Source organism: Hippopotamus amphibius, chromosome 1 (assembly GCF_030028045.1).
Source record: "Hippopotamus amphibius kiboko isolate mHipAmp2 chromosome 1, mHipAmp2.hap2, whole genome shotgun sequence".
In the NCBI taxonomy this organism is placed as follows: Eukaryota; Metazoa; Chordata; class Mammalia; order Artiodactyla; family Hippopotamidae; genus Hippopotamus; species Hippopotamus amphibius.
In genome coordinates this window covers 129,063,547-129,084,854 of record NC_080186.1, presented here as the reverse complement: position 1 = coordinate 129,084,854, position 21,308 = coordinate 129,063,547, and the positions used below count along the sequence as shown (strand labels likewise).

General features: G+C 51.6%; 1 protein-coding gene across 2 annotated transcripts in view; it reads left to right on the top strand.

Moving 5' to 3' along the window:
* Positions 1-21,308, top strand: part of HRH2 (histamine receptor H2) — a 49,733-nt gene that overhangs the window by 19,992 nt on the left and 8,433 nt on the right. For both annotated transcript variants that reach the window (XM_057728796.1, XM_057728806.1), the window contains exon 2: positions 2,503-4,071. In XM_057728796.1, the coding sequence (XP_057584779.1) occupies positions 2,996-4,071 (1,076 nt within the window). In that variant the 5' untranslated portion in view covers positions 2,503-2,995. The remainder of the gene's footprint in view (positions 1-2,502; positions 4,072-21,308) is intronic.

Genomic DNA, 21,308 nt, shown 5'->3' with positions numbered 1-21,308 from the left:
GCAAACCTGCTGACACAGGACGCCTTCTTCACGGCTTTTCTCATGATGGTGGTTGCATTGCCACAGCCTCAGTTCCCCAAAGAATGAGTTAGGTCTAAGTGATCGAAAGGGGTGTCCGTTATATAATAGGAATTATATACAGTGTGTATAGAACAGTGTCCTGCATGTGTCTGGTACACGCAGAGACTCAGAGGAAGAATGGATGGTCCCCGTGGCTCCAAATGGTCAGCAACAGTCACCTCCCTGGCCTGAGGGCTTGGGTATGCAATGGCCAATATAGTTGGCCCTTCCTGTATACCTCAGAACGCTTGGTTTACTGCAATAAGCATGTTATCGCTTTTAAGGTTTAAACAGAAAGTTCAAGAAAGTGTCTTTTGTATTAGCTGTGATGGTGACAATGATGGTGATGCTGATGACAGTAAGCTCGGGGGACCGTGACCCCCTCGGGCTATCATTCTACCTGCAAATCTCCACGCGAAAGCTCCTGCCTTCACAAAGGTCACTGGAAACTTCTGGGACTCTGGCTGTAAAACAGAAACACGACAGGGGTGGTTCTTCTTTGAAACGCCGAGGAAAAAGGAACCACAGCTGTCCTGTTCATCACTGTGCCCCCAACGCTGGGACAGCATTTGGCGCATTGTAGCTTCTGAAAGAAATATTTGCTGAAAAGAATAGGGAGAGGGAGGAGACAGAAGGAAGGAAGGGAAGGAGGGAGGGAGAAGAGAGAAGAAATAATTTTTAATTATTTGAGAGGCTGGTTTATTCAGATTTGAAAACCTCCAAACGTTAACTAAAATGTCAGTTCAAAATACCTAAACCTGGCTATTCAGAGAAAATTTTGATCAGAAATAGGGATTCTCAAAAAAAAAAAAAGAAAGAAAAAAGAAAAGAAAAACCACCAAAACACTCTTGCTGCTACCCCCTCCAAAGTTAATTAAATGTGGCAGTAAGAGCCATACTGTTTGGGCTATTTATGTAATGAAAAGATCTTCTAAAAATAATACCCTGAGGCCCAGCCTGCTAGGCTAGGTGGCTGAGCCAGCTGGAGTGGCAGAAGGTGACCAGGAGCCGTGATCCCTGCACCAACACAGTGGTTATGATTAAATGATGCCTCTCGTATTCAGGTTGCAAAACCGCCTCAGGCAAGAGCCTGGGAGAGGCTTAATTTATGTCAGATGGCAATGAGCTTGTTTCTGAGAGGGGTTCCACTGTCACCTTGATTTTCTGCACACTCCCAGATGCCAGGAGAGTGCCTCCTGGCTGCTCTCTGGAAAACCAGGATCACATTGAGAGCAAGGGTCCAGAAATCAAACAGGGCCTTAGCTTGTTTTGCATCAATTGGAAGCATAGAATATCACCACTAGGAGGGAATTTAACCTGAGATTTAACCAAGAAGCATTGCCTGAGCCGCCATTCTGTTGAAGTGATGTTTGCTGTGAGACAGGAGGTAGGAAGGAAGGAGGGAGGGAGGGTAGGAGAGAGGAAAGAAGGAACTAGAAACCACCGAAATACCTCTGATAGAGTGATGATAAATAAACCACAGCCAGCCACCCCGTGGACTGTTACACAACCAATAGAAAGTCAGCATAGAAAGCGACCTGAAAAGTGAGATTTAGAGAGATGCTTAGAGCGGCTATGGAGTGGGGCTGCAGTTGGCAGGCTACCACAGCAGGCTAGGTCTGGTCCTCTCCCTGCTTTTGTGCAGACCGTGATCTAAGAATAGCATTTGCATTTTTTAGCTTGGAAATTGTTTTAAAGAGTGTGACAAACAAAATCAAAAGAACGAGAATATTCTGCAACGCGTGAAAATGACGTGAACCTCAAGTTTCAGTATCCGTAGTAAAGTCTTCTTAAAGCACAGCCACGATCACTCTTCTGCACATTGTCTGTGGAGGTGCTTTCACATTAAACAGAGTTGAGTAATTGCAGCAGGAACCTTGCAGGATGCAAAGCAGAAAATATTCACTCCCTGGCCCTTTCCTGAAAAAATTTGTTGGCTCCTCGTTTAGAGTATGGTGACATTTTGCAAAACGGGAGTGTGGAACACTGTTCTCAGCACCTTATCAGAGTAAATGTATTACATTTGCTTATTTTTTTCATTCATTTTGTCATTTATTCATCACAGGCTTAATGCCTCCCAGTGGGGCCAGGCACTGGGAACCAGCAGTGAACAAGCAGATACAGCCCCTGTTTTCATGGAGCTTAGAGTCTGTGTCTAGATCTTTCTTTCTCTAGTATGGACAACCCTCGCCCCTCCAACTGTAGCTCACATGATGACTTGGTGGTTCGGCCCGTTGTATCCTGTCTCCCTTCCTCCTCCCACTATGTATCCTGATTGCTCGGGTCCCTTATAAGGAGAGGCGTCGGACTGGCCCCATGCCTCCTGGTGTCTCAAAGGGAGATCAAGGTCTAGGAGGGTTCGTCTTGAATCGGGTCCCACTCACGGTCTGGTTTCAACATGCTCAACGCTCACTCTTTGCATTTCTATCTCCTGCTCTCCAGTGGACCCCAGAGGGAGAGGCAGCCGTGCTTGACCCGTCACGTGGATGGGCGCAGCATCCTGCTACGGAGAAGGCTGCAGCCATGTCTCCCCGTGATGCCTCCCAGATAAAACCAAAGCCACCTCCAGACTCATGCCCCAGTGCCTCAGTCTCTATGCAACACCTGGACAGCGGAGATCTGTTCTGCCCCGGGAGGAAGCCAGCTCTCCAGGGGGCGATTTGAGTACTGGGGTTTGAACGAGGAACCTCGCTTCAAGGACTAGCTTTCCTTCATCCTCCTTCATACTCATGCTTGACACCACCTAGGAGACAGCTTTACTTATTTCTAGAAAAACAGCACTGGGTCAATCATTGCAGCCTCCCCACATTTGGACGCTTCTCTTGGTTCTGTTGCGCAGCCTGGACCCCAGTGGTTGACATAGTTGACCCACTGGGGAGCTGGAAGAGAAGCAACCAGGGGCCGGGGGCAGGGGAAGGAGCCACAGGGTCCCAGGATGGCGTCCAACGGCACCACCTCTTCCTCTTGTCTGGACCCTGTGGCGTTCAAGATCACTGTCAGTGTGGTCCTCACCCTCCTCATCCTCATCACCATCGCCGGCAACGTGGTCGTCTGCCTGGCAGTGGGCTTGAACCGCCGGCTCCGCAGTCTGACCAACTGCTTTATCATGTCCTTGGCCATCACTGACCTGCTCCTTGGCCTCCTGGTGCTGCCCTTCTCAGCCTTCTACCAGCTGTCCTGCAGGTGGAACTTCGGCAAGGTCTTCTGCAATATATACACCAGCCTGGATGTCATGCTGTGCACGGCCTCCATCCTCAACCTCTTCATGATCAGCCTCGACCGGTACTGCGCCGTCACCGACCCCCTGCGCTATCCCGTGCTGGTCACCCCTGCCCGGGTCACCATCTCCCTGGTATTAATTTGGGTCATCTCCATCACCCTATCCTTCCTGTCTATCCACCTGGGATGGAACAGCAGGAATGTGACCAGCAGTGCCGATCACACCATCCCAAAGTGCAAAGTCCAGGTCAACTTGGTGTATGGCCTGGTGGATGGGCTGGTCACCTTCTACCTGCCTCTGCTTGTCATGTGCATCACCTACTACCGCATCTTCAAGATCGCCTGGGGTCAGGCCAAGAGGATCCACAACATTGGCTCGTGGAGGGCAGCCACCATCAGGGAACACAAAGCCACGGTGACGCTGGCCGCCGTGATGGGGGCCTTCATCATCTGCTGGTTCCCCTACTTCACCGTGTTTGTTTACCGTGGGCTGAGAGGGGATGACGCCGTCAATGAGACCTTCGAAGCCGTGGTTCTGTGGCTGGGCTATGCCAACTCCGCCCTGAACCCCATCCTGTACGCCGCACTGAACAGAGACTTCCGCACGGCGTACCAGCAGCTCTTCCGCTGCAGCCCTGCCAGCCACAACATCCACAGAACTTCCCTGAGGTCCAACAGCTCTCAGCTGATGAGGAATCCAAGCCGAGAACCCACGTGGCAGGAAGAGAGGCCCCTGAGGCTCCAGGTGTGGAGTGGGACAGAGGTCACAGCTCCCCAGGGAGCCACAGACAGGTAACTGCCCTGGGAGTTTGTGTGCAGGACAGGGCACGGGGTGGGGGTCCCACTCATGGTAACAGCTGTTCACGAGATGCTGTTTGGGGTGTTATGTGCTGGGAATTCTTCATGAGCACTTTGCAAACCTCACGTTGTTCCATCCTCCCAAGCACCCCGAGGTAGAACTTTTGACCTCTGTCTCAAAAGTAGCAAGTCAAATTTCAGAGAACTTGGCCAGGGCCACACAGCTGGGATCTGGATAGAGCCACCCTGACTCAGAACTGGTGGGCCTTTCTCTGGCTACCTTGTCCTTGCAATCAGGAGTCCTGGGTTTGAGGCCCAACTCTGCCACTTAGTGGTCATGAGTGTTCACCTGAATCCCCCAGGACAGCCCTCAAATGGCCATGTACTAATGCTGCCACCTGGGGGTTAAATTAGAGACCCTACTCAGCCTACCACCCATTGAGCACCTGTTATGCAACAGCTCTTACTTTGGGGGTGCTCAAGTGGGAGGAGAAAGAGGACTGGCCGAATTGGAAAGGCAGAGACTTGAAAACCAGGCTTGGACATTGTACTGTAGGTCTTAGGGAAAGATGGAAGATGGATTAGAACAAGGATGGGGATAACTCAGGCATCTCTGTGCTTTGGAAAGAGGGCTCTGGCTGTCCCCTAAGACATGGACCAGAAGAGTGAGGTGGAGACATCAGTGAAGGGGGATGTGGCACTGGTCCATGAAAGAGAAGAGAATAGAGCGAAATCTAGGAGGCTATTAAAAAATAGTCTTTAAAAAATAGTCTTGGAGACCTTTGGATGTCTGGGATGCAGGAGATACTAGGGAGAGGATGCCCCAGGACTCCACCCCTGAGAGGTACCAGGCTGAAAAGGTAAACAGGATCAGAATGAGACTGAGATCAATTCACTGGTGACAAAGTCCATACAACTTATTAAGGGGACCCTCACCAAAGACTAGAGTGGCCCAAGGAAGCTCCCACTTGGAGAGGTTTACAGGTCTGAGCAAGCTCTATCTAGCTGTTGAGAGGAGTAAATGAAAGGATGCTGGTAGAACACCTGACACATACAAGTGCTCAATAAAAGTCACTCTCGTTTCTCTTCCCACAGACCATGACTTTACCCCCAGAATGCTGGTCTGTGTGACTGATCCATCCATCCATCCATCTAACCATTCATTCATTCATTCACAAACATTCGTCAGCTCCCCATCACATGCCAGAAACTGTGCTGAGTGTCAGGGACGTAGAAATGATATTTTGGCATCTGTTTTGATGGACAGGTATGGAAAGTCAACCGCACAGCCTTGGTCTCAGCTCTGTGGCTTGAGCGAGTCCCTGCCCCTCTTAAGCCTCAGTTTCTTCATCTGGTAGAGTGTGGGTCTGTCCTCAAGCAGCCTGCCCTGCTCACCTCCCAGAGTCACCTGAAGCACACATGAGCTAAGGGGTGCGAACGGGCTCTATGACCCCTGGTGGGATACTTGTCCACTCTCAAGCTTTGAGCAGCAGACTCGAGGAGAGCTTGGATGGACACTGCACACTCACATCCTCTGGGTGCTGGTCCCTGTGGAGCATCGTGGGGGTGAAGCTGCCCAACTGGACCCCTCGGCCTTGAGTCCCTCTGGTCCTTGCAGCAGCCAGGTGTGGAGAGTCCCCCCATAGACTCGGGTCCCAGGCCCTCCACTGGTCCACTGCTATCCTTCTGGAGCTAGCGTCATTGCTCCTGCAGCCAGCCTCCTCCAGGCCTCCCAGCTTCCAGATTCTCCCTCTCAAATCCATCCCCCAAGCCCCCCAAAGGCGTTTCTCCAAAACGCAGATCGGGAGGCTTCCACGTCTGGCCCTGATAGATAAGATGACCTTTCCTTGCACACCGCCTCTTTCAGCAAGCAGCCTCTGGTACAACACTAATTTAGCTCACAAAACAAAGGACAAAGTACAGGGTGTGGACTCTAGAGAAGGCTGTTGACGTGGTTCAGTCTGGTTGTCATCCCGCTTCCTACTGCTCTTACCTGTGGGACCCGGGTTTATAGGCTGCCTTTACCCCTGATCCTTGCAGAGACATCCAACAAGCACCAGCAGTGGCCAGCCCTCACTGAACAGCCACTAGGTGCCAGCTTTATGTTTGAGGCCGTTTCTATGTCTCAAGCTTTCTGTGATGGCATCTTATCCCCCCTGGACCAGGTGCTAGGGTGCAAAGGGAGATAAAGCCAGTCCCCCACCTTATGCCACCATCTTCACCACCTGTCTAGTTGATGAACAGACTGGCCATGGTTGAGTGTAGCACGTGCCAAGGCACAGGGCAGCCAAAGGAGGCGGTACGTGGCCCAGAGAGCCCGTCCCCAGAAGCAGACCTCTGAGCTGAGCCTTAAATGCCGATGGGAAAGCCCTGTTCCTTCCAGGGTGCTGCTGGATCCTTTAGACCCCGGGGCCTCCTTTCATTCTCCACACAACCCTGTGCCATAGATGCTTGTTTAGTTTCCACGTTACAGATGGGGAAACTGAGGCTCAGAGAAGTTAAGTAAAATTGCTCAAGGGACACAAGCTAGTGATGCAGCCAAAGCCAAGGTCTGAGCAAACACAGAAATAGCAGCCCCATTACTGACTGTCTTCTGGGTGCCGGGCACCCTGCGGGCAATGAGTGTCCACCTCCTCTTCTGATCGTCACAGCCACCCTGGCCACCAAGGCCAGTGAGAGGCCGTGCCTGCCTGGGTCACACACAGCAGCCTCGGAGCAAAGGGCTCCGGCAGAGGAGGATGGGGAACCAGTTGGAGGGCCTCATACTATGGTTGGGGGATGGTGGCCCAGGAAGCCAGCAACAGCCAGAGGTTGATTTTCCAACAGAGGCTGCCAGGGCGACTGGGGACTCGTGTGGCCCTCCGTAAGGTTGGCTGCCAGCTTCCCTCACGACCGATAGTGTGTCCTTCCTGCTCCCCATCTGGGGACAAAACCCAGCATGGACCTGACAGAGAGCCCTTATCACTGCCAAGGAGCTAGGTGTCTGACCTTGGTTGGTGGTGGTGGAGGTCGGGGGGCGGGGGGAGGGTGGTGGTGGCAGTGCAGTCAGCCAAGGGGAGACTCCAGGAGAGAGTGGCTGAGCTGGCTGGTCCTCCCTTCCCTGAGGCCAACCAGCAGCCACCTCCCCAGAAGGATGCTCTGTCTTCCCCTTCCTGACCCCAATCGGCCGCCTCCCCCCCCACCCCTCATCACCTCTCCCCATCTCCGATCCCAAGTCCCCACTGCTCCACTGACCCTGCTCAGTGACCTCCACTGCTTCTACTGGATTCAGGCCTGCGTTAGTTTCCTAAGTAGGGCTGCTGCCACAGATGATGGTGAACTTGGGAACTGGAAACAACACAGATTTCTTTTCTTACAGTGTGGGAGATCAAGAGACTGAGATCAAGATGGTGGTAGGGCTGGTTCCTCCTGGAGGCTTCAGAGGAGAATCCGTTCCCTTGCCTTTTCTGGCTTCTGGGGGCCCCCCGCGCTTCTTGGCTTGGGGCCCCTTCCTCACATCACTCTGACCTCTTGCCTGCATGGTCACATCTCCTTCCCCTCTTCTGAAGCCAAGTCCCCCTCTGCCCCCTTCTTTTAACAAGGGCATGCGATTACATGTAGGGCCCACTGGGATAATCCCAGATAACCTCCCCATCCCAAAGTCCTTAACTTAATCTCATCTGCAAAGTCCTTTCCGACATGTAAGGTAACTTTCTCAGGTTCGAGCGATGAGGATGCAGACCTCTGGGGGCTACACGTTCAGCCACCACAAGTCCCAGGTCCCTGGCTTAGCCTCAGAGGTGCTTCGTGACTTCGTCCCTGACCACCTGACCACCTCTTGTCACCATCCCCAGGCCCACACCCACCCTTCAGCCCCTTCTGCACCCACCAGAGCAAACCACTCAGAGTTCATTCATTTATAAGCACTCACCAAGAACTTACTACACACCAGCACTGTTTGGGGTGAGGCAGTGAGCCAAGCAGAGGCCTTCCTCCCAGAGGGATGTTCTTCTAGGGCAGTGGTTGTCAAAATGTGGGCCCCCAGCCAGCAGCAGGCTTCCGGGAGCAAAGTAGCTGACATCGGGCCACGCAGCCTCATCCGTGGCAGAGCTAGGATTCCATCCCAAGCCCATCTGACCCCAAAGCCAGGCTCTTTCCATATGGAAATGCTGAATGGACTCGAATGTCGCCCAGATTCTGTGCTAGTCCCAGGGATGGCAGATGGGGAAATTAAGGCTGAAGGAGCAAGCAACCTGAGGCCCAGAGCAAGCTAGGAAGGGGCTGAGAGTAGGCCCTGTAACTCCGGGCCCCCGCCCAGGGCTCTTGGATCCTTTCCCCTTTTACTCACTTGCCCTGCGTAATCTCCCAAGGCAGGGAGACAGATGCCGGAGCACCCAGAGTGTCGTCAGTCTCTCTCAGGGCAGGGCACTGCCTCCTCTCTGCAGAGCCCCTGTGCCTACAGCTGCCATCCTCCCTGGGGCCTGGAGATCGGACTCAGAGCTCAAGAAGGAGAAGAGGTGCAAAGGGAGGCAAGGAGCCACAGGTGCCCCCCTCCTGCCGGCTCTCTCCCCTCACAGGCCTCTTGTCAGCACTGCCAGGCCCTCCTTCCTTCTGCAGCCAGCGAGAGAGCATTTCCCCTGGATGGGAATGGGCTTGTGCTCTGTCCCTTCTCACGTTCTTGGAGTGTGATGGAGAGTTCTAACCCTGACCAACCCTGCACGACTTTCCTCTGCCCTAACTCTTCCTCTGGGCCCCTCGGTCCTGTCCCCAGGCCATGCCTTGTCCCATCCCGCACCCCCTCTTCTCAGCCCAAGACAGTCTTCTTACCCCTGTTGGTGTGTCCTGCTTGTTCTGTCTGCTCCCCTAGACCATAAGCTCCCTGAGGGCAGGCCCACATCTATGGTATTCCCTGCCTGACACCTAGCCCTGGGCCTGGCACAGGACGCCCGGTAATATTTGTTTAATGAATGAATGGATGAATGCGTGAGTATATCGTCCAGGTCCCCAAGAGCTGTGAAAAGTGACTCATGCTACTCTCACTTTAGAGATCAGGGAACCAAGTCCTGACATGCCAAGTTCCAGGAGCCTAGTGGCAGTTCAGAAATTGCTGGTTCCCCACTCTAACTTTGATGTCGCCAAGGGCCTCCCTCTAAGCAGTGGAGTCAGCATCAGGCCTCACGACAGACGCCACCGGCCGCTCTGAATCATAGAGTCTGGGGGTGGAAAGGGTCACACCCCTGCACCCCATCCCCCAGGAAGGGTGAAAGGATGCCAGAGATGGGGTGGGAATCCAGAGTTGGGACAACCTAGATGCGGTCCACTGCGTGTTCATGCCATGTCCCCATTTGGCCAGAGGTTGGGGGCCCAGGAAGGGGGGAGCTGGCTTTTTCTTCTGCTCCAAGTCCGGTCTGATCTGGCAGAAGAGGCTACAATCCCCTTAGGAGTAAAAAGGTTACGTGAGGGATGTACACACACTTCTTAAGGGATGTACACACACTTCTTGCTCAGAAAGGAAGTTTTGCATAATTTACCTCTTCAAGAGCCCAAACTTGTTTTCTTGTATCATTTGGGTTCTAGCTTTTTGGCACATTGATTCCACTATTTCTTAAGGGGCCTTTCCGAGCACTCTTTGAAGAGATGCCCAGAGCGGCTGGTCTCCCTCCCCTCCCCCACTCCATCCCAACACCCACCCTAACCTTGGCGAAGGGACCTGGCTGCCCCCTTCATATTGGAATCCCACTGGCTGCTGCTTTGTCACCTCTGCCTTCTGTGCCTGGTGGTGACGCCACAAGGCTACTGGTGTGTCTTCCTGCCTTGGTGTGGAAGTTAGGGAGCCAGGTTTGAGCCCTATTCCCCCGCTAGTTAGGGGTTGGGTAGACAAGTCATTGACAATCTGAGCTGCAGTTCCCTTACCTATAAAACTATGATAATTATCAGACCTACTTTGCAGAATTGTGAGAATAAGATGGAGTCAGGGATATAGGCACTTAGCACAGTTCCTGGCATGTGGCAGGTGCTTTAACAGACTTAACAGACATGAGATTTCCTTCTTTGCCATCCATCCCTTTCTCTTTTTCTTTCTTCTCATTTTATCTCTTTCCTGTCATTTTCTGTATCTTTTATATAACAGTTTTATTGAGGTATACGTCACATACTATATGATTCACTCATTTCGAGTGTACAATTCACTGGGTTTTAGTGTATTCACAGAGTTGTGTTGCCATTGCCACAGTCAATTTTAGGACATTTTCATCCCCCCAAAGAAATCCTGTAGCCTTTAGCTATCAACCTCCCAATCCCTGCCTTCCCCAGACAACCACTAATGTACTTTCTATCTCTGGAGATGTGCCTGTTCTGGACATTTCAGATAATCTGTGGTCTTTTGTGCCTGGCTGTTTCACTTAGCGTGATGTTGTCCGGGTTCTTTCTCTATGTTCTGTCTTTTGTTCCTGCCTTTCCTTTTCCCATTCTGTTTTGTGTTCTCTTTCCCTCCCTTCCCCCACCCCCTTCCGTGTCCACGGTCCCATTTCTCCTTCACGGAGGCCCTGGGGGGTGGGGGAGCTGCAGGTGTGAGGCTGCCTCCTGGTCCCCCAGGTGGCCCACGTCCGGACCTCCTGCCTGGGTGAGCTCTGAAAGGCCGTTCCCAGGCCTGTGGGGCCCGCGCTTCTAACAACCACGGGCAGAGCAGACCAGCTGCAGCAAGGAATTAACGCTTTTCATCTTCTGTCTCTTCAGAGAGTTTGGGGAATGAGACCCCCTCCCAGCCCTGGAGAGGAAGTCAGGGGAAGGAGAGCAGAGGGAAAAGAGGTGGGAAGCCTTTTACAGCCTCAAAAGTCAAGGAGACTAAATCGTGGCCCCCCAGGAGTCACTTGAAAGGTAGAGAACCCCGCCTTTACCCCCTGGTGACTGTGCCTTTGAAGCAGGCTGGAGGCCCCAGCTGTGCCCAGCCATCCTTCCTCCCTCCCTCTGGCTTTGCTCCGCCCCCTGCCCCTGCGCTTTCCCCACCTTCCCTTCTGGCTCCTTCTGGCGCAGATCTGACCCGACTGCTACGGAGGCTGCCTTCCCAGGGGCTGCGACGGGGAGGGAGGGGGAACCGTGCCTTCGGCCGCTGCTAGCAGCTTCGTACCTGTGAGGAAAAGCTAAACACTCTAAGTAAGCAAGTTAGGAAAAAGCCCTTCCTCCAAGGGACCCAGCCCCAGGGCCCACGGCTTGGCCAGCAGAAAGAGGTCTGGATTTCAGCCCCGATGCCCTTGTGCAGAGAACAGCCTACACGGCCACAGGGAGGCCCTGCAGACCTTCCGGACCCCTGGGAGATGGCAGGGTGCAGGGCAGGGCTCAGCAAGTCTATCTGCAAAGGGCCAGGTAGTAAATAAGTTAGCTCTGCGGCTCCTGTGTTCTCTGTGACCACTACTCAGTCCTGCTGGGGCGGCGGAAAGCAGCCCCAGACGATACGTAAACGAATAGGGGTGACTGTCTTCCATTATTTCTGGGCACCGACATTGGAGTTCCATATCATTTTCACCAGTCACAAAATGTTATTCTTCTATTCACTGTTTCTTCAATCACGCCAATAAAATAGGTGGTGAGCTGGACTTGGCCCACAGGCTACCATCTGCCAACCCCTGGTGTAGGGGAAAGAAAAGGGTGCCAACTCCAGCCCCAGCACTTGCTGGTCCAATGACTTCAGGCAGATGGCTTGCCCTCCCTGACCCTCAGCTTGATCATCTGCAAAATGGGCATGAAAGTACCTCCCTGTGAGGATCGACACGAGGCTCAGCACCAGTTTATGCAAAGCTCCCGACACAGGGTAGATACTTGTAAGTGGTAGATTTTCTTTCTTCCTTTCTTTTCCCTTTATTTCTCCTTTCCTTCCCCTCTCCCTCAGTCCCTTCCTTCCTTCCTTCCCTCCCTCCCTCCCTCCTATGGCCCCTCTGTAAAGGAGCAGCTGAAAAGTCCAGGGCAGACTCTGGGAACTTGTGTCTCAGCTGTGCCACTGAATCGCTCAGTGTGGACCCTGACCCTGAGCCTCGTGTCCCTCCTCTAAAAACGGGGGGCTTGGATCCATCTCAGGGGACCGTCCCAACACTAATTATATATAAATGCTTAACAAGAGAGAGAAATGATGCCAAACCCCCAACTGTATTTGTGTCAAGAATCTTCTGGCAAGGGCGAGGAGGAGCCTGTTTTTCATACTAATGAATCGCTCTGAGTGTGGAGGCAAATTCAGGAAAACATGTCCTTGTCGCAGCTTGAGCTTTGAGTGCTGGGGTCACAGGCAGTTAGGGGTGCACACAGAGCTCCTAGAGAGCCCCAGCCTGGCGGACAGGAGACCTGGGTTCCTCACTGCCTCTGCCACTGACTGGCTGTGTGGCCTTTAAGAAGATCACATCCCCCTCTGAGCCCCGGTTTCCTCGTATGTCAAAGAGAGCTAAGGCTTCTAGCAGCTGCTCTTAAGGAAACAGCAGTGAGTCACACAGCTCTCTGTTTTAGGGTGATGCTGTGTGTGGCAGTGCCAGGGGACAGGGGTGGGGTGTGACTGAGACCTTGTGGGTATTTTAGAGTGTCCACAGCCCCTGAGGCTCCCCTAGGAAGTGAGAACCATGCCCTCCTTGCCCATCTCTGGGCAGGGAGGTCGGGGGTGGGGGGAGTTTGTCCCAGCTCCGAAAAGTGGCAGGTGGTACTGCTTCTGCAGATCTGATCGTGCAGAAGGCTGCAGCTTGCAGGGAGGGCCACAGGCTTTGGGACTCACAGGTGGGTGGGTGAGACTCAGGTCTTGCTCATTCCCGGACTAAGCCAGGTACCATTGTCCCCCAGAGACAGATGCTCTGGGTGGGCAGCAGGGCATTCCCCAGCACCCAGGGAATTCAGGGAACTTTCCCTTTCCACGCTGACTTGGGAGACACAGAATATTTATAAATTACACACCATCATTGACATGAAACATTAAAATTGAAAGTCAGGGAGAAACTCCACTCCTGTTGCCATCTTACACAAGCCCTGAAGCCACGCTCTGTACTCCCTTCCGTGAGCAGATGTGGTCCTAATATCACGGCAACAAGAGGATCCAGGTTTGAAGTTCCTAAGCAGGTATCCATTGTCGGGGCTGCTGAGTCTTACTGATTCATTCATTCTCTCGTCCTTTAGTGCCCCTTGCACAGGGTGTGGGGGAGGGCTGGTAGGGGGCAACTAACGGAGCTGTCCGGGTACAAACACGTGGCAGAAGTGCTAGGACCGGGCAGGTGTGGGGGCCAAGGGGGCCCCCGGGGTGGCCCGGGAATCGAGCAAAACTTCCTTGAAGGGCTCAGAAGGACAAGCAGGAATTTTCTAAGCTGACAGGCAGAGGTTGGAGGTGCCATTCTAGGCAAAGAAGCCTGGAATTGGGGGAGGAAAGGAAGGACAGGGAGAGGAGAGAGGGACTGAGAGGAGAGAGGGACCAGAGATTCACCGTCGATGGGAAGCCGGCCCATGGGCAGGTACTTCTTTTCTAAAACTTTGTCCACATCTGAAAAGTAGGACTGATCATCCCAGCCCCTCCCTCCCAGGGCTGGGGGAAGGACCAAGGGCGTTAATGCCTGCCCTGGAGGCCCACAGGCCACCACTTCACAGATGGTGGGAAAACGTATGTTTTCCAGCTCAGGGGATCTCAGGCACTCCAACTGTAAATATGGTGACTTTGGAAGTTGAACCCAGTCAATACAAGAGTCTCTCCACTGCCCCTCCTTCCCTCCCGGGTAAGCTAAGTAACAGAGGCTGTCTGGCCCCCCAGCTTCCTTTTCATCCGCGGTGCCCGTGGAGCCAGGGGACACAGCTGGCTGCTCCAGGCCTGCCCTGGGTTGCTGAGGACGGCCACGTCCTCCGGGGACCTCGGCCTCGGCAACAGGCCCCCAGGCCACCGGGAATCTCCCAGCAGGCAGGTCCCAAAGCCCAGCCAGGTGCTGGGACTCACTGTGGGCCTGGGAGATTTTAAAGGCCTCTTGCATCCCCTGTGGGAGCAGAAGAATTGGGGAACAGAGCTCCATGAAGCCTCCTCACTGCCATGTCTGCAGGCTCCCCGTCTTGTCCCAAGAAGTAGGACACAAGCCCCTGTACGTTCACACGCCCACGCTCAAACTCCAGTGACCCCCACGTCACCTCCAATGGGCCTTTTGACCTCAAAGGAAGGAGTGGGGCAGGGCCACTCTAGCAGCTGCCTCTCAGTCTCCTGCCCCAGCTTCCTCTCTGGGTGGCAGGGAAATGCTCTCACAGGTTCCTGAAAGCCAAATGCCCTGGGACTCTCTTACCATTGTTTCTGTTTCTGTTCCAAGTTGCTGCCTAAATGGTGGGGGAACAAGCCAGGGTGAGAGCCCACAGCAAGCCTACTACATCTCAAAATATATCCTCTCCTACCCCACCAGAGACACACCACACGCCTGACACATTGGCCCACATTCAACAACTAACTACCTGGTGATGGTGACTAGTAACCACCACTGCCCTGCGAATGGTTGAGCCTGGTAGAGTCAGATTGCCTGGGAGCTGATTGGCCTTGGGCATGTTACCTCTCCATGCCTCTGTTTCTTCATCTGTAAAATGGGTATGTTGCTAGTACCCACAGCAGTTCCCTGGCAGGGAGGGGTTGCATGAGGAGCCTTGAAATGGTCCCCTGTTGTTGTATTTTGTCCTTGTTTCAACATTATTTTTGCTATTATAAGCAATCCTGTGATGAACATCTCCATGCAGAGAACATTTTGTTTCTTTCAGATTATTTCCCCAGAAACTGAATTTCTAGAACCGGAATTACTGGTGAAAGGGGAGGGATATTTTAGGCCTTTTGTTACTTTGTTTAATTGTTTTCTAGACTGGCTGTAGGGGGGCTGCCAGCCACATCTGAAGGCAGCACTTCCTAGAAGGCATGCAGGGGGAGGGTCCTGGAAGTGCTGTGGCGGGGCAGGGGGGGCAGACTAGGGCAGAGGGTATAGTCGGCAAGGAGAAGGGTCTCTGGCATTTAAGGATGGACAGAGGGGCAGGGAAGAGGGGAGAAGAAGGGGCTGAGGAGGAACCATCAGAAAGGTGAGCCCACGTCCAGGGCCTGAGCCACTCAGAGACTAGAGAGCCTTAAGTCTTAAATCAAAAGAACTGGCATAGCGATGCCAGGAGCTGAGCCCAGGATGCAGTGCCCGAGTGACCTGGATGAACTTGGGCAAATGGCAGCCTCTCTGAGCCTCAATTTCCCATCTATGAAATGGGCATGACCCTTCACCTGCCTCACAGGGGTGGGAAGGAAAGAATGATGGGAAATGACTTTGAGAGTTGCCTAAGTTACTGTGGGTTCTTTTTCTGCGAGCACCCACCGGTGTGAGCGGACAGGGATTTGGGGGTTTCCTTCAGTTTTAAAAAAACATTCCAGAGTTTCAGAGAGAGGATTGGGCAAGCCAGCCGGTCTCAAATGGAGGTTAGCAGGGATTGGAGTAGCCGGGCAGGGTGAACACAAGATCTCCCCCAGGACTGGGGAGATCTGAGCATGGCCCAGAGTCCGCATGCACTGGGCGGAGAGAGGAGGTGGGAATCTCCAGCTTTGCAGGTGGGCCAAGCTGGGCTCTTCCAAGCCTCCACCACTTATTTGCTGTGCAAGCAGCTAAAGTTCTTTGGGCTCAGACTTCCTCATCTGCCGGACGTAAGAATGTCATAATTCTATCATATGTATCACAGGGATATTGTGAAAGTTCAGTGTTAAGTGCGCGACCCGTGATCAGTCTCATCATTTTATGATTCTAGCATCTGGTTCATCAGCAAAAAGTGGGTAATGTGGAGAGAGGAAGGGCTGCGTGGAAGTAGGGCTTGCCACACTTCACTTCTCCTTCAACCAGCAAGCCCAATGTGCTATAATATGCCCACTGCTCCTTACCGGCTGTGTGAACCTGGGCAAGTTTCCTAACCTCTCTGTGTGTTAGTTTCCTCCTCCAACAAATAGGGGGAATAACAGGACCTACCCCCTGAGGCTGATGTGCGAATTAACTGAGCTAATGTTTACAAAATGCCCAGAACCAGGCCTGGCGTGCAGTAGGAGCTCAGTGGAAGGTGGCTGTCATTTGGTAGCTCTTAGGGCTCAGAGCACAGGCTTTGGACTTAGTAGACATGGCACAGAGCCCTGTTCCTCCACCCACGGGTAGTGGGACCTTGGTCAGGCAGGTCACTTAACCCCATGAGGAGCCAGTCCCCTCGTCTGTAAAGATGTGGGCGGTGGGGCCCCCACGGCACCCCAAACACACAGCAAGCGCTTCACATGACTCTTGCCTGAGGGCCTCCAAGAGGAACCCATGGAAACCACCAGACCAATGCCCTGAAGCCTGGGCTCTCCCCGTGGCGGGTGCATGCTTCTCGCCACAGGGGTATATTCCCTGCCCCCCCCCACCTTAGGGCACTCACAGCCATGGGCAGTTATAACGACACTCACACGTGTAGTCACCAACTCTTGGGGAAGGGGCGGGCCAGGCCACAGGCTGAGACGGTCTTTGGTCCGTTCCTGACACTTCCCAGTGCCAAAGCCTTTAGCAGTGCTTCGGTGCCCGCCAGAGCGCCTGCAGACCCCTCCTGCAAGACTGCACTGTTCTGGCCACTGCACCCCTCCCCGCTCTCCTCTCCCGCTGCCCCTCCAGGCTCCTTCTTCTCCAGCTGCACTAGACCACTGCAAGTTCTCATCGTGCAATCCACAGTTCGTGCTGCCCCCTCAGCCTCAAGAAACTTCCCCCAACACCCCTGTTCCATTTCCACGCATTGCCCCAGACCCGACTCCAATGATGCCTGCTCCGCGGAACCTCCCCCCTCCCCGCAATCCCCAGGGCCAGAAATAGCTTCTGTGCCACGGAGTCCTGCCCTTGCACACTCACACTCAGAAGCATGCACACCCATGCACACTCAGGCACTGGCACACACGCTTTTGAGTGCACACACACATACCCACTCACACACCCACTCGCATCCTTGAGCTGCTTGAGACCAGCAACTCTGCCCTGAGCATCTCCGCATCTCTCACATTAGCTCTCCTTCCCACTGTGTCATATTGATTTAGTCTGGTCCTCAGGAAGGGAGTGGGAAGGGAGCGGACTTGGGACTCCACAGCTGTGGGTTCGGAGCCTCTGTTTCCTGGTCTGTGAAATGGGACACCTGTGCTTGCCTTAGAGCACCACTGGCCAGAAAAAGGATGCCAAATACCCCACTCAGGACCTAGCATGTGAGCACTTAGTAAACGCACGCTTGTCAATCACTTACTATTCATTCACCCATACAATTCACGGATGCTGGCTATGTGCCAGGCCCCAGGGGGCTGTTAGACTCACAGCCAACCCCTCCCTCGAGCCCTCAGTCTGGTCCCAGGCTGTGACCCACCAGTGTTCAGGGGGGTGTGTTCTGTGAGGACCCTAATCGAGTTCCCTTTTTGGAGCCTAAAGCATCAACTCTCACCATCTCTTTCGCTTGTGATGGGGAAAAAGTAAAAAGGGATAATATTTTGTGACTGTTACTTATTATCTCAACTAAGTCCCAGGGAGTTCTGCGGGTGCCTTTCTTGGATAAATTTCACCTTATTTGGCATGAAAATGAGCACTGTTTTTGCAAAACTCCTGCAGGAAGCCTTTGCCCAGCTTGTTCTTGATGCTTGAAGGACAGAAAGAAAACTCCATCTATGGTCTTAGCCTTGGGCCCCCATCATCCTGCCCTCGCCCTCCACCCTTCAGAGCAGATGCTGGTGCAAACAAACCCTCTGTGTTTACTTCCAGAAAATTATGAGGAGGCCTTGGGGGAAAAAAATCATTTCTTTTATGAGCGGAGGGCTAAAGTTTGATCATTTCGGTTAAATGCTGGGTAATACTGGTGTGTGGTAGAAAACAAAGTTATATGAAGATAACATTCATATGAGCGGGCTGTGGGTGACTTGGCATCCTGAAATTTCCACCTCGTAGCTTATGTTAAGAGAACCAGAAATTAGGTCTGCTTGGAGAAGAGGGTCACCCCTGATTTTGGCGAAAGCGTGAGGCAAGGGGAAGACACATGGTGGGTTGTGGCTGGCTTCCAGGGAACTAGAGGGCCACTTCCCCTTTTTAAACTCCTCCACTTCCCTTTCCTCAAAAAGGAGAGGGGATTTTATGGTGACGCAGTTCCCAGGATGTAGGTGAAAGTGCCCATCTGGATGTGGCAGTTCCCCCAGGAGCTTAGGTAGGGGATGAGCAAGGGTCTGGATTCAGGGACCAGCCCAGCCTTCAACACACAGTCCCTCAAGTGCCAAATCTTGGTGACCCTCAGGGCATAGCAGCTAAAGGCTGTACCCAACACAGAAAACAAAGGAGGAAGGAGAGAAGGAGAACCTTCTGGAATTTCTAAATATGTCTCTTCTCCCATCACTTCTCCTGGCTTCCACAGCCCTTCCCCTGGGATTTCGCGCATTTTACAGATGAGGAGATGGGCTTCAGCAGGGAGGTGGAGTTGTCTGAGACCCGACAGCAGGGGAGTAAGGAAGCCTCAAGTTGAATGCATGACTCCTGGTTCTAAATCTCACATTTTGTCCCAATCATCCCAAAACAGGGCTGGTGTTCAGTAGGTACTGGCTGAAATTGTAATAACCATCCCTCACTGTCCTGGCTCACCATGCTCTCCTGGGCTGGTAGTAGCGGGAAGGTAAATACAGAAATAAAGCCAGCATGAGATACCACACAGAGGGGTAAGGCTGCCCCACAGCCAGGGGAAGTGCTTCTGCATCTGCTGCTCTGTGAACTTGGGAAGTCAGAAGACGGGAGAATCACTATCTAAACTGAGACTGATCAGGTTTTTCATTCATTAGTTCACATACACACGATTGAACACCTGCTGTAAACTTGGGCAGTAGGATAGATGATGAAAGATCCAACACCTGCCTTTAGTCTGGGAGATAGACAGGTAAACTGATGGTTAACCCAAGGAGGTAAGGGTCTCAGCGGAGGGGCTGTAGGAGCAAGGAGGGAATTGGCAATCCTAGGAGACCTCAGAGACAGCTTCCCAGAGGAGGTGATGCCTGAGCAGAATCTTGAAACACTTCAAAGTGCACAGCAAAGAAGGTAAAGGAATTTCAAGCAATGGGGATGACATGCATAAAGGTGCAAGTACAAGAAATAGCAGAGTGATGTGTGCACACGGTGGTTCTGTGTGGCAATTTACAGTATGAGCAGTAGACGGTAACGGAAAGGGCACTGACAGCCATTATCTGTAGTCCTGACAATACTCCTGTGAGCATGCTATTATTAATATATTTCCCAGAGGAGAAAACCGAGGTTCAGAGTGGGCCTGAGCAAGGCTCCTCACTGAAACTGGGTCCTGACCCCGGTGGCTGAACACATTATAGCCCCCTCATGTGAAAAGAGAGAAGATTCAAAGAACATTTGTTTAAGAATGCCGTTAGCAAGGAAGGGAGGGAATATGGGGATATGTGTATAAAAACAGATGATTGAACTTGGTGTACCCCCAAAAAAATAATAAAAAAAAAAAAAGGAAAAAAAAAAAAGAATGCCGTTAGGACACTGTTAACTTCCAGTAGCAGAAACCCAGTTAAAAGAGGCTGGGATTGGTGGAGGTAGGAAATTGGCTTATAGAACTGAAGAGATCAAGAGTAGCTTCAAGCTGGATTCAGGCGCTCAAATGCCATCCTAAATTTGTCTTTCTCCAGCTTTCAACTCAGTTTCACCCTGTGTTGCCTTCATGTTCAGTTGGAGTCTCCCCATGGTGCCACCAGAAGCTCCAAGCTTGCATCTTCCCATCTTAGTAGCCCGAGTGGAAAATATGCCCCTTTCCTCCTGTTCCAACAGAAAGTTTTAGGCTTAAGTTTCATTGGCTGGATCGGGTCATGTCTCTACCTCTGTACCCAGACCTGGAGCCAATGCAATGAATGAAAGGTAAATCTCACCTCACCCACGTGGACAAAGAGTAGGGAAGTTTGGATCCCAAAGAAGAATTAAGGTGCTATTACCAAGAGAAGGGGAATTGAGGATGGGAAGGTAAAAATAAGAGGTTTACCATAAGTGCTTACTGAATGGCAGACACCTTGTTATGTGCTCTCCTAGAACCCCATTGACATCTTCGAGCTTCAAGTGTCAGGGCTCAGGGCAAAGATGGGCCATGAAGGGAGTGAAGGAATATTAAACCTACCAGGATCTCTAGGCTCGTGTAATGTAACAAAGTCTACACAGTATGGGCATCTAGCTTAGTGTCTCATCCCAACTTACATTTGGTGTGGATGGCAAGCTAAGTAAAGGAGGAAGGGCTCCATAACATGAAACTTTATTGAGTTAAATATGCATGGCAAAAATTTTTTATAAGAGGATAGAAATTCCACATGGTAAGGAGGAAAGAGAAGGGGAAAAAAGGCAGTTTAAGACGAAGCAAAAAAAGACAGGGGAAATTTTAGAAAAGATGGGACAAGTGTAAAACACAAAATCACATTGAAGCAATAAGTCAAAATATATCAGTCATCACAGAACATGTAAATGGAATAAGCTGGGTCGATTTAAAAAACGGAGATTATCATATTTGGTTTTTTAAATCCAAACAAATATTTTTACAAGAGATAGACTTAAGGAAACAAAAAATTTGAAAGTATAAGGAAGGAAAAATAAGATATACTAGGCAAATACTAACCAAAAGAAATCTGGGTAGCTATATTAATATCGGACAAAGTGAACTGTAAGCAAAAAGTATTACTAAAGATAAAGAGGGTCACCATCTTTTAAAAAAAGATTCAATTCACTGGAAGGATAAGAATTCTAAACTTGTATGTACCAAACAAACTAGCTTCAAAAAATAAAATTGACAAAGTAAAATTGACAAAACTACACAGAGAAATTAACCATTAACATCATAAGCAAACAATATTAAGGATGAAAAGGAGATATTATTATAGATTTTGCAGAGATTAAGAAAGATGATAAGAACATTGTGATCAATTTTATGACCAAAATAAGGGGAAATTCAGATGCAGTGCATGAATTCCTAGCAACAGAACTTGCCGAAACTGCCTTGGAAAGAAACAGAAAACCCGAATGGTCCTATAACCATTAAAAATAAAGTGACTGAAACCCCAGTAGTACTTGGTTTTGCCAGGAAGTTCTACCAAACACTCAAGGAACAGACCATTCCAGTCCTGCTCAAACTCTTCAGAGGAGAGAAAAAGGGAAATTCTCCTGTTCATTTGATGAGGCCAGTAGAGAGTAGATTCAAAAACCAGTATGAGAAGGGAGATGATAAAAATGAGA